At 41.5% G+C, this 13,970-nt stretch overlaps 1 protein-coding gene across 1 annotated transcript in view; it reads right to left on the bottom strand.

Annotated features, from left to right (window-relative positions):
• Positions 1-13,970, bottom strand: part of CFAP47 (cilia and flagella associated protein 47) — a 284,879-nt gene that overhangs the window by 106,787 nt on the left and 164,122 nt on the right. Inside the window, exon 34 of the mRNA XM_058184444.1 lies at positions 4,830-4,927. Within this exon, the coding sequence (XP_058040427.1) occupies positions 4,830-4,927 (98 nt within the window). The remainder of the gene's footprint in view (positions 1-4,829; positions 4,928-13,970) is intronic.

The following is a 13,970-nucleotide window of genomic DNA, read 5'->3' as shown; positions in this document are numbered from 1 at the left end:
ATGCGGGTAAAGGAGGAGAGTGCAAAAGTTGGCTTGAAACTCAACATTAAGAAAACTAAAATCATGGCATCTGACCCTCTCAATTCCTGGCAGATAGATGGGGAAGAAATGGAGGTAGTGACAGATTTTATTTTCCTGGGCTCCAAGATCACCGCAGATGGGGACTGCAGCCAAGAAATTAAAAGATGCATGCTCCTGGGGAGGAAAGCTATGGCAAATCTAGACAGCGTACTAAAAAGCAGACACATCACCCTGCCAACAAAAGTGCACACAGTCAAGGTTTTCCCAGTTGCAATGTATGGCTGTGAAAGTTGGACCGTAAGAAAGGCTGAGGGCTAAAGAATTGAGGCCTTTGAACTCTGGTGCTGAAGAAGATTCCTGCGAGTCCCTTGGTAATCAAACTGGTTGGTCCAGGAGGAGATCAAACCTGACTGCTCTTTGGAGGTGAAGCTGAAATACTTTGGCCACCTAGTGAAAAGGAAGGACTCACTGGAGAAGAGCCTAATGCTGGGAAAGATTGAGGTCAAAAGGAGAAGGGGATGACAGAGAATGAGGTAGCTGGACGGAGTCACTGAAACTGTAGGCGTGAGCTTAAATGGAATCCAGAAGAGGATAGAGGACAGGAAGGCCTGGAGGAACATTGTCCATGGGGTCGGGATGGGTTGGACATGACTTCGCAATTAACAACAACAAAAAGTTGAAAAATGAATTAAGATTGGTTTGGCATGATCTGTTTTTAACAAACCCATGAACAACTAGACACAAGAACAGTTTTTTCCCGAACACCATCACTCTGCTAAACAAATAATTCCCTCAACACTGTCAAAGTATTTACTAAATCTGCACTATTAATCTTCTCATCGTTCCCATCACTCATCTCCTTCCACTATGACTGTATGACTGTAACTTTGTTGCTGGTAACCCTTATGATTTATATTGATATTGATTGTTTCCTGATTGCTTATTTGTACCCTATGATTATCATTAAGTGTTGTATCATTAAGTGTTAAATTTGTACCTTATTACCATCACTAAGTGTTGTAAGTGTTGTACCTTGATGAAGGTATCTTTTCTTTTATGTACACTGAGAGCATATGCACCAAGACAAATTCCTTGTGTGTCCAATCACACTTGGCCAATAAAAAATTATATCTATCTATCTATCTATCTATCTATCTATCTATCTATCTATCTATCTATCTATCTATCTATCTATCTATCTATCTATCTATTACTTTATTCATTTCTAGATGTTGGCAGATCTGTTTTTTTTAAATTATCTTTTCCAGTATCTTCCCAGATATTGATGTTAGGCTGATTGGTCTGTGGTTTCCTGGTTCTGTTTTTTCTCCTTTTCTGAAGATGGGAACCACATCAGCTCTTTTCCAGTCTCTGGTAGTTCCCCGGTGTTCCAGAATTTTTGAAAGATGTGGTGCAATGGTTCTGAGATTACATCTGCCAACTCCTTTAGAACTCTGGGATGTAATCCATCAGGTCTCGGTGATCTGTATTCATCAAAATCAGACAGGTGTTCTCTTACTATTTTTTTTCTTATTTTAACTTTTATTTCCAGTCTGTTTTTTACAGTTATGTTTCTGGTAGGTTGGGCTATAGTTTCTTTTTGCGTGAAGACTGATGCAAAGAATGAGTTAAGCAGCTCTGCTTTCTCTCTGTTGTCTGTTACTTCCTTGCTGTCTTCTCTCTTTAGTGGAGCAACTGTTTCCTTGATTTTTTTCTTGTTATTTATATGTTGGAAGAAACTTTTTTTTTATTATCTTTGACTTTTGTTGCAAGTCTTTGTTCATTCTGAGCCTTTGCTTCCTGACTTTGTCTTTGCAGATTCTGGCTATCTGCTGATATTCTGCCTTAGCTGTGTGCCTCTCTTTCTATTTTTTGTACTTATCCTTTTTGTCTTTCAATTTGTCAGAGAGATCATTGTGCAGCCATGCTGGTTTCTTTTTGGATTTCTTTTTCAGTAGCATTGTGCTGGTTTGGACTTTTATGATCAGAGTTTCCCAAGCTTCTTGAGTTGTTTACACTTTTCATCCAAGGAATCTTTCCCAAGTTCTCTCTGTTTTTTTGTGGTTTTTTTGAGCAGTTTGTATCCTTCTATCAGTATGTTCCAGTCATGGGTTTCATCCCACCAAGTTTCTGTAATTCCAACTATTATCATATACCTTCATGCATTAATAGTTCAAGTTCATCCAGTTTGTTCTCCAAATTTTGTGCATTTGTATATAGGCACTTGAGGTCTTTATGCCTGACTCTGGGCATGGTTCCTATGTCTCCTATTTGGAGTTTGAGTTCCTTCCCATCCCTTCTTACCTCATTATTTGACTTGTTTTCTAGGGGATTTTGCTTGGCATTAACTCCTGGAGATTGGTCAGCCTTCCCCTTCCATTTTAGTTTAAAGCCCTCCTGATAAATTGAGCCAGTCATTTTCCGAAAATATTTTTCCCAGCCTTTGTGAGGTGCAGACTATTCCTTGCCAAAAGCCCATCATAGAGGTAGTGCAGACCATTGTCCAGGAATCCAAAGTTTTTTTGGCAACACCAACCCCTTAGCCAGTGGTTCACTTCTAGAATCCTTTGTTCTCTTACCGGATGTTCACCTTTTGTTGGCAGTACAGATAAAAAAATTACTTGTGCACCTAACTCCTTAACTTTCTTGCCTAGCTGCTTGTAATCACTCAATATTGTTTTCAAGTCCTTTTTTGTGTCATTTGTCCATACATGTATTAGGGAAAAGGGTAGTAAACTGTGGGCCTAATTATTTTGGTTAGGTTCTCAGCCACATCCTTTTGCTCCAGTGAGACAACATACTTCCCTATATTCTATGTTTGATCTGCAGATGGCTGGTTCTGTTCCTTTGAGAATAGAATCTCCTATTACTGACACTTCCCTTCCTTTTTTAGGGGGTGCAGTCTGAGGTACTTTTCTGTTTATCCCAGGTGAGTTTGATGATGTCTCTTTTCTTTTCTTTTTTAAATATACTTTATTAAACTTTTTTTACATTAAAAACATAGGGAAAAAAAGAAAAGGTTATATCACTTAACAGCTATTTGTGGTGTTTTTCTTATAACAATAATCCGTGCAATGATTACAAACATTAAATTATATGTATTTGTGTTCTTGTTTTATCTATTATTTATACTTAGTAACTAAATATCCTTGTCTATCTCCTTTCTATCCATTTATATCACTGTTCCCATATATTATAAAATACCGATGTCTCTTTATCATTTAAACTCAGCTTTAGTTTGTCCATTTCTGCGCAGTTCATGACCTTTTGTATAACAAGTTTCTCTGTGGGTATACATGGCTGTTTCCAACATTGAGCAAAGGCCATCCTAGCAGCAGTTAATATGTGTAGTATTAAATATTTTATACTCTTCACATTTTTTTTTTGAAAATCCCCAATAAAAAGAGTTCCGGTTCTAGATGATGTCTCTTTTCTAGGTGTTTGCATGTTTTCTTTGAGGGGGAGATTGTGGGTCTGAGTATTTTCAACTAGGGGGAGAGATTGGTTGTTCAATTTTAATGGGGCTGCTTCTGATTGGGTTAGACTGGGCAGTAGAGGTTTGTTAGAAGTGTGCTGCTTCTTTCTTTGATTATTGTGTTTCCTTCTATGTTGACATACCTTCATTTGTCTTCTTCCAAGGGTTTATCAGCAGGGTTATTCATTATTTGGTTCAATTTGGGCATAGCTTTCTTACATAGGTTGGAGTTTGGCTACAGCTGCCTCTAGATTCCTTACATTTTCCTCTAATAGTTCATATAGCTTACATTTAATACATGTATAATTTGGGTGTTGTTTGGGCATAAGCACATACATGGAACATGTATTGCATACCTCAATAGTATCAGTCACCTGTTCCATGAGTTTTTTTGTTTTTTTTTGCTGGTTAAAAGTTTTGTATCTTTTTTTTTCTTTTTTTTTCTATCCCTTTTTCTGCCTTTTTGTGCTTGTTTTTATACCTTGTTATATATTTTACGTACCCTAACCTATTGCTGGGAGGGTATACCAGACAGGGAAATGCCAATAATGTCTGGGATTAGGAGAAGAACATCTCCTTTGGCATGCTCTGCACATGCACACACACACAAACACACCCCATTCCAAGCTTGGAAACTTTTATCCACATCTGAGCTTACAAACTGCCAGTCATGCCTGGGTTTAGGGATTAGGCCCTCTCCTTTCTATGTGGACAAAAGTTCCCAAACTTGGAATGCGTGTATGTGCGTGCACGCATGCACTTGGCTGCCAGCAGCACCAAATTGTCCCCACATGAAGTTAGCCAGTATGACTTGTTCCATCCCAATCCAGCCATCCCAAGTCGGCCACATCCAGTGAGCAGCGTCAAGCGGGTCACGCTTACCCAGTCAGCCACACCCACCCAGTTGGCCATGCCCACCCAGCCCCCCGAGGTCAACCACAGCCCTGATGCAGCCCTCGATGAAATAGAGTTTGACACCCTTGTTTTAGAATGAGGTGGCATCAAATTAAATAAAATAAATATCCCTAAAGATAAGAAAAAGATTTAATACTGGAGTGAGAGACTCAGATAAAAGAGAATGTCTGACAATGAGTTTGAGCATAGTTTAAAAAAATAGCATACTCAGAAATGGAGACATAAAATGTACAATCCAAAATAATAACCATATTAAACAGTTTATAAAACAGTCATAAAATAATTTTGTTTTTGTTTTTTGTTTGGTTTGGTTCAAATTTCATAAAAGTACCACATTAGCTTTTAACATTAATATGTTAAAATATATTATAAATATAAAATAACATTTCTATCAAAACGTTTTTAAAATCTTTCTTACCAAATAGGGACAATAGTTTGCCACTTGTGCAGCAAGGACAAGGCCATCATGGAGATCTCTATCGAAGTTAACTATCCATCTTTTTGGAGGTATGTCCCCTATTTAAATGAGATTTTAGAATTTCACAATATATAATATAATATAATATAATATAATATAATATAATATAATATAATATAATATAATATAATATAATATAATATAATATAATATAATATAATATAAAATATAATATAATATAATATAATATAATATAATATAATATAATATAATATAATATAATATAATATAATATAATATAATATAATATAATATAATATAATATAAAACAACAGAGTTGGAAGGGACCTTGGAGGCCTTCTAGTCCAACCCCCTGCCCAGGCAGGAAATCCTACACCATCTCAGACAGATAGTTATCCAACAGTTTCTTAAAAATTTCCAGTGTTGGAGCATTCACAGCTTCTGCAGGCAAGTCGTTCCACTTATTAATTGTTCTAACTGTCAGGAAATTTCTCCTTAGTTCTAAGTTGCTTCTTTCTTTGATCAGTTTCCACCCATTGCTTCTTGTTCTACCCTCAGGTGCTTTGGAGAACAGCCCGACTCCCTCTTCTTTGTGGCAACCCCTGAGATATTGGAAATCAGCTATCATGTCTCCCCTAGTCCTTCTTTTTATTAAACTAGACATACCCAGTTCCTGCAACCGTTCTTCATGTTTTAGCCTCCAGTCCCCTAATCTTATTTATTTATTTATTATTTAAATTTTTATACCGCCCTTCTCCCGAAGGACTCAGGGTGGTTCACAGCCAGATAAAAAATACACAATAATACAATATAAATACGAATAAAATACAATTAAAAAACTTATTAAATTGGCCAAGATTAAAAATTTAAGATAAAAACCCATTAAAAACCCATAAATTTAAAAACTAACCCAGTCCAGCGCAGATGAATAAGTGAATTTTAAGCTCGCGACGAAAGGTTCGGAGGTCCGGAAGTTGACGGAGTCCTGGGGGGAGTTCGTTCCAGAGGGCGGGAGCCCCCACAGAGAAGGCCCTTCCCCTGGGCGCCGCCAGACGACACTGTCGCGCCAACGGCACCCTGAGGAGTCCCTCTCTGTGAGAGCGCACGGGTCGGTGAGAGGTATTCGGTAGCAGCAGGCGGTCCCGTAAATAGCCCGGCCCTATGCCATGGAGCGTTTTAAAGACGTTCACCAACACCTTGAAGCGCACCCGGAAGGCCACAGGTAGCCAGTGCAGCCTGCGCAGGATAGGTGTCACGCGGGAGCCACGAGGGGCTCCCTCTATCACCCGCGCAGCTGCATTCTGGACTAACTGAAGCCTCCGGATGCCCTTCAAGGGGAGCCCCATGTAGAGAGCATTGCAGTAATCCAGACGAGACGTCACAAGGGCGTGAGTGACTGTGCACAAGGCATCCCGGTCTAGAAAGGGGCGCAACTGGCGCACCAGGCGAACCTGGTGGAAAGCTCTCCTGGAGACGGCCATCAGATGGTCTTCAAAAGACAGCCGTTCATCCAGGATAACGCCCAAGTTGCGGACCCTCTCCATAGGGGCCAATGGCTCGCTCCCAACAGTCAGCCGTGGACTCAGCTGACTGTACCGGGATGCCAGCATCCACAGCCACTCCATCTTGGAGGGATTGAGCTTGAGCCTGTTTCTCCCCATCCAGACCCGTACGGCTTCCAAACACCGGGACAGCACTTCGATAGCTTCATTGGGGTGGCCCGGTGTGGAAAAGTACAGCTGGGTGTCATCAGCGTACAGCTGGTACCTCACACCGAAGCCACTGATGATCTCACCCAGCGGCTTCATAGATGTTGAACAGAAGGCGAGAGAATCGACCCCGCGGCACCCCACAAGTGAGGCGCCGCGGGTCGACCTCTGCCCGTCAACACCGTCTGCAACCGGTCGGAGAGATAGGAGGAGAACCACCGATAAACGGTGCCCCTCACTCCCAATCCCTCCAACCGGCACAGCAGGATACCATGGTCGATGGTATCGAAAGCCGCTGAGAGGTCTAATAGGACCAGGGCAGAGGAACAACCCCTATCCCTGGCCCTCCAGAGATCATCCACCAACGCGACCAAAGCCGTCTCAGTGCTGTAACCGGGTCGGAAGCCGGACTGGAACGGGTCCAGATAGACAGTTTCCTCCAGGTGCAGGGGAAACTGATATGCCACCATACTCTCTACAACCTTCGCCGCGAAGCGAAGGTTGGAGACCGGACGATAATTACCTAAAACAGCCGGGTCCAGGGAAGGCTTCTTGAGGAGGGGCCTCACCACCGCCTTTTTCAAGGCGGCCGGAAAGACTCCCTCCAACAATGAAGCGCTCGTAATCGCCTGGAGCCAGCCTCGTGTCACCTCCTGAGTGGCCAGCACCAGCCAGGAGGGGCACGGGTCCAGTAAACACGTGGTGGCATTCAATCTACCCAGCAACCTGTCCATGTCCTCAGGAGCCACAGGGTCAAACTCATCCCAGACAATATCACCAAGACCGCCCTCAGACGCCCCGTCCGAATCGCCACAATTTTGGTCCAAACCGTCCCGAAGCTGAACGATTTTATCGTATAGATAACCGTTAAACTCCTCAGCACGTCCCTGCAACGGGTCATCCCGCTCCCCCTGGTGAAGGAGGGAGCGGGTCACCCGAAACAGGGCAGCTGGGCGGTTATCTGCCGACGCAATGAGGGAGGAGGCGAGCAACGCCGCTTCCTCAGTGCCACTAGGTAGGTCCTAGTATAGGATCTAACTAGTGTCCGATCAGCCTCTGAACGGCTGGACCTCCAAGAACTCTCTAGGCGTCTTCTCCGGCGTTTCATCCCCCTCAGCTCCTCGGAGAACCAAGGAGCCAGTTGGGATCTGCGCCGGGTCAGAGGCCGCAGAGGCACGACACGGTCTAAAGCCCCAGCCGCAGCCCGTTCCCAGGCTGCGGCTAGTTCCTCTGCCGTGCCGTGAGCCAGACCCTCAGGAAGTGGCCCAAGCTCCGTCCGGAACCTCTCTGGGTCCATCAGGCGCCTGGGACGGTACCAACGTAATGGTTCCGTCTCCCTGCGGTGTTGGGTAGCGGTCAGAAAGTCCAGGCGAAGGAGAGAGTGATCTGACCATGACAAAGGTTCTGTGACTATATCTCTCAAGTCCAGATCCTTCAACCACTGACCAGAGATGAAAATCAGGTCCAGTGTGCCTCCCCCGATGTGAGTGGGGCCATCCACTACTTGAGTCAGGTCCAGGGCCGTCATGGAGGCCATGAACTCCCGAGCTACTGTCGATGACGAGCCGGCAGATGGCAAGTTAAAGTCCCCCATGACTAAAAGTCTGGGGGTCTCCACTGCCACCCCGGCAAGCACCTCCAGGAGCTCGGGCAGGGCGGCTGTCACGCAGCAAGGAGCCAGGTACGCGACCAGCAAGCCCATCTGACATCTATGACCCCACCTCACAAAGAGGGATTCACACCCGGCAATCTGAGGTACAGTGGTCTCCCTCGGCTCTAGACTCTCTTTAATAACAACCGCCACCCCCCCACCCCTACCCTGGGCCCTCGGCTGATGGAATGCACGGAAACCCGGTGGGCACATCTCAACCAGGGGCACGCCCCCTTCAGTGCCCAACCAGGTCTCCGTAACGCCTATAATATCCGCGGCACCCCCCTGAATCAGATCATGTATTAGGGGGGCCTTATTGGCCACGGACCGTGCGTTGCATAACATCAGACGAAGGCCCAGGCTCTGAGGGTCTTGACCATCCGGGGAACGGGAGAAGTCAGGGGGATCGGGGCACGCGATCGCCTGCATACATCGAACGCGTGACCCCCTAAACCGATACGATCCCCCCCTTCCGCCATATCTGCCCCTCCCACTTACCGTGCAGATGGACTCACCCTCACACAGAGGAACACTCCCCCATAACCTCCGAACCCATTTGATAGTCGCCACGAGCATGCGCTGGAACTGGTTTCCCTCCCGACGGGCTACCCCCATCACCCGCCCTAACCCTCCCACCCCTTAAAAATACCCTGTCTAAAAACCCCCAAAGGCTCTTTCTTTTCGCATGCCACCTCTGTGGGTCCCAAGACCCGTCATTGAGGCCGGCCCTTGGTAGCGACGTGGGCCATTCCTGCGAGGCGGGGGCACCTCGCAGGCGCAAGAGTTCATGTACAGTGTAGCGCATAGAAAAGTGCGAATCGGCGAGGGATGCTAAGATGGTAAAATCCCAGAATAGTAAAAATGGTGGATCTTCCAGCGGATGTCCAGTTGGTAGGAGGACAGATGGAGCAGGAACCAGATAACGGTGACAAAGCAGGAACAGACAGGCTGGCAGTCTCCATAGTGAGCTTATGGAAAACAATTCTACAATAGCTCTTGATCAAGTAGAAATGGCTATCGGTCTGTCAAAGTCCATAGACCAGTCCAAACTAGTCCAATCCAGTCCAGTCCACTCCAAAACCCAAAACTCATCTTTGTTGCTCTTCTCTGCACTCTTTCTAGAGTCTCAACATCTTTTTTACATTGTGGCAACCAAAACTGGATGCAATATTCCAAGTGTGGCCTTACCAAGGCATTATAAAGTGGCACTAACACTTCACATGATCTTGATTCTATCCCTCTGTTTATGCAGCCCAGAACTGTGTTGGCTTTTTTAGCAGCTGCTGCACACTGCTGGCTCATATCTAAATGGTTATCCACTAGGACTCCAAGATCCCTCTCACAGGTACTACTATTGAGCAAGGTACCACATATACAGTACCTGTTTTTGGAAGACAATACGCAAGAAAGATACTTAAATGAATGGAAAAAATGGATTGACTATATTCAAAACAGATATCAGATGAAGAGATATCAGACTGCCTTTGAATGATTAGGATATATTATTTCTGATTGCATTGGGGGAGGTTAGGATTTGATGAGAAATGCAGGAGTATAATTGAGTTAGGAGGAAAAAATTTTAGCATATGTTTGTTTTATTTTTAACTATACCTTGTGTTTGTGTTTGTTCCGGGAAGTGGGAGGGAGGGAAGAGGGGGGTTTTTGAAGGGAGGGAGGAGGGGGGAAAGGGGGGAGGGGGGAAAGGGGGGAAACCTTTTTTTTGTAAAAACTAAGAAAAGATGAAAATAACTCAAAATTACTATGAAAAACTATACAGATATTATTCTTGATATTTTGGAAGAAGAGATAATAAAATACTTAGAAAACTCAGATTTACCAAAAATATCAGAACAACATAAGGCATTGTTAGAAGAAAAAATAACAATGATGGAATTGACTGAAGCAATCAAAAAACAAAAAAGTGGGAAGGCACCAGGATCGGATGGCCTACCAGCAGATACATATACAAAATCTTTCAAGAAATAATGAGTATTCCAATGCTAGAGCTGTATAATGAACTTCTAGATAAAGGAAGAATGCCAGACTCATGGAGAGAGACTAACACTTATACCTAAAAAAGATGCAGATTTACAACTGATAAAAAACTATAAACCAATCTCACTATTAAAAGTGGACTATAAGATTTTTGCTTCACTAATGACAAATAAATTGAAAAGACTGTTAAATGAATTTATTCACATAGACCAAAATGGTTTCTTACCTAAGAGACAAATTAGAGATAATACAAGGATAATACTAAACGCGTTGGAATACTATGAATCACATCCAGAGAAACAAATAGCAATGGTATTTTTATACGCACAAAAAGCCTTTGATGCCGTAAATTGGCAATTTATGATAAAATAATTGAAGACAATGGACTTTGGGGAGAGATTCGTAAATTCTATAAAAACAATTTATGAGAAACAATCAGCTAAGATAATGATAAATGGTGAAATGACAGGAAATGTTAAAATCAGGAAAGGTACAAGGCAAAGTTGTCTGCTATCCCCACTGTTATTCATTTTGACTTTAGAAGTTTTGAACAGGAATATCAGAAGAAATGATAACATTAAAGGAATAAAAATAAAAAAAGAATATAAACTACAAGCTTTTGCTGATGATTTAGTATTTATTCTGGAAGAACACTTACATCAGGCTCTAAACTATTAGAACAAATAGAGGCTTATGGGAAAGCGTCTGGCTTAAAAATGAACAAGGAAAAAACGAAAATACTGGTGAAAAATATAATAGAAAAACAAAAAAGAGAGATAATAGAGAGGTTGGATATTCAAGTGGTGAAAAAAGTGAAATACTTAGGAATATATTTAACATCAAGATATGTAACAATAAAAGGAGATAATTTTTATAAACTAAAAAACCAAATTGAGAAGGATTTGGAGAAATGGAGAAACCTGCAACTTTCACTCACGGGAAGAATAGCAATTATAAAGATGAACATATTACCAAGACTATTATATCTATTTCAGACAGTACCGATAAAACTGGAAAAAAACTTATTTTCAACATCTTAATAAGATAACAAGAAGATTTATATGGTAAAGGAAAAAAGCTAGAATTAGTCTAAAGATGTTACAGGATAAGAGGCGAAGGGGAGGATTTGGACTGCCAAATTGGGAACTATATTACCAAGCAGCAGCACTGACTTGGATGAAGGAAGGGTGGAACTAAGAACTATAAGATTACTGACTTTGGAAGGACATGACTTGCAACTAGGATGACATGCTTTTTATGGTATGGGAGAAGTAAGATACACACATATTTTCATAGACATTACATAAGAAATGCGTTGCTAATGACATGGAAGAAGATTAGAGATAAATACTATATGAAAATTCCAATATGTTTATCAACAATGGAGGCTTTAATAGATCCATATACTATTTATCTTAACTATTAATATTGTTAGGTATAGGGACTGGTTAACAGGCGGGGGGGGGGGAACTGAAGCAGAAACAAGACTTGGAAGAACAGGGGATTGAGTTAGATTGGTATATCTATCTACAAGCAAGATATCAGAAAGATGTTAAACTCTATAGTTTTTATTTAGAAAAAACTGAGCTGGATAGGATTCTCAAATTAATCAAAAAAACATATAACTTGGGGATTGAGTTAGAAGAGGAACAAGTAAAGGAAACTGTGATAGCTTGGGCTAAAAATTTTGGATATTCAATAGACCTAGATAAATGGCAACAGCTATGGGAGAGGAATTATAAATTAACAATGTCCACCACATATAAAGAAAATCAATATAAAATGTTTTATAGATGGCATATGCCACCTGAGAAACTGGCGAAAATGTTTAAACACAAGTCAGCTAAATGTTGGAAATGTCATCAGTTACCAGGATCTTATTATCATATGTGGTGGACATGTTCAGAAGCAAAAAACTATTGGAAGAAAATAAAGGTTTGGTTAGAAAAAATAACCCAACAACATATTGATTTAAAACCGGAGTTGTTTTTACTGGGGATCCTACCAGAGAAAATTAGTAAAGAAAATATTTATTTGATTATACATGTAATTACAGCAGCAAGAATAGTCTTTGTGCAAAATTGGAAAGCAGAGAAAATACCTCTGGACGGAGAAATTATTAGAAAAATTTTAGATTGTGCTGAAATGAATAGATTAACCTTGATGATTAAAGAAAGAGAGGATTCAGAATATTTTAAGATATGGGATAAATTTTACCATTGGTTAGAAGAAAGGTACAGATAAACAATGGATAATTATGTAAGAAAATGATAATAATGTATTTGTGGAAAAATGGTAATAGTTCAAATTGAAGGGAAGAAAGAAGAAACAACAAAATAATGGAGCCAGGAAGAAAACACCGAGACGTCACACAGAAGGAATTGCTGATCTTTTAAATGTATGTGTCTATAAAATAAAAAACTTTACTGAAAACAAAAGACAACTGGATTTTCTTGATTTTTCTTGAAGACATTTCACTTTTCATCTGAACGCTGCTTCAGTTCTAACTAATTGGTGGTGAATGGAAGGATTTATACTCTTTATAGCAGCCAGTCGTTAGCACTCTGAGAGGTGTTAAAACTGTGTCTTTAGTCACCTGAATCAGAGTGCAAACAAGTGTGGAACATTCTGGGATTGTTGAAAGGATTGGCTGCCATATAAATTTATTTCTTATTTATATTGTAATAGTTTTAATTATTGATGATTGTTCACTGCCCACAATCACGTTTCTGAAATGGGCAAATGCTGTATAGACATTAAATAAATAATTAAATTAAATAAATGACTACCAAGTACATAGCAATCAACAACACAACTGTACAAATGTGCAAGGTTTTTGTTGCATCTAATTAACTTTTTACAAGCTCCTGCCCAAATTTAGCAACCTTGCATGTCATAAAATAATTATCATTTGAGACTAGTGAGAAAATATAAATTGGTATGCACAATCTGGCAGTGATACAAGTATTGGAGAAATCAGGCTTTGAATGATTCTTTAAAATGAACAATAGAAAGAGATATGTTCAATAGTTTCACTGTTCATCGAGCCATAGGAACAAGCTACATTTTCTATATACTGTACAGGCTTACTATGAGGGCAACAAACTGCATTCTTGGTTGCATCACAGAATAATTGAGGTCAGTAAAAGAGAAATACAAAATAGCCTGGGAGCAAATAGCAAAGCAGTAGGAGAATATAGGGTGGGAAATTGCAACTTGCCATTACAGGGAAAGGAGGAGGGCTGATGGTTGCCTCTTCATTTCAAACTATAGTTTAATCAAGAAGGTTGACCACTGACCACAACATCTCCAATGTAACTTTCCTGAACTTTAATGTCAGAGATGTCAGAATTTAATTTTAGATGACAATGCTGTCCTGGAACTTGTCACAGAGACCTTACTGAAATAGGGGAGAAAGTTTTATTTCTGCAAACTCTGACTATAAGTGCGGTGCTCTAGGATAAAGGGTACTAAGTGCAGCATCTGTGTTCTATAGGAATTCAACTGAAACACTCGATCTCCGTGATAGCGAACCTATGGCACACATGCCTGAAGTGGCACACAGAGCCATGTTGCCTGGCACACCAGCCGTCGCCTCAGCCCAGCTCCACCGCACGTGCGTGCGTGCCTCCCATGGGCCAGCTGGTTTTCAGGTCTCTGCTGTGCATGTGTGGGGGCTGGGTGCATGTAGGTGATGCACATGTGCATGCATGGAGGTGAGGGAGATGCACGGGGGGCGCGCTTGCATTGCATTTTGGGGTTCGC

This window comes from Ahaetulla prasina, chromosome 5, assembly GCF_028640845.1.
Source record: "Ahaetulla prasina isolate Xishuangbanna chromosome 5, ASM2864084v1, whole genome shotgun sequence".
NCBI lineage: Eukaryota > Metazoa > Chordata > Lepidosauria > Squamata > Colubridae > Ahaetulla > Ahaetulla prasina.
This window is presented reverse-complemented; position numbering and strand designations above follow the sequence as displayed.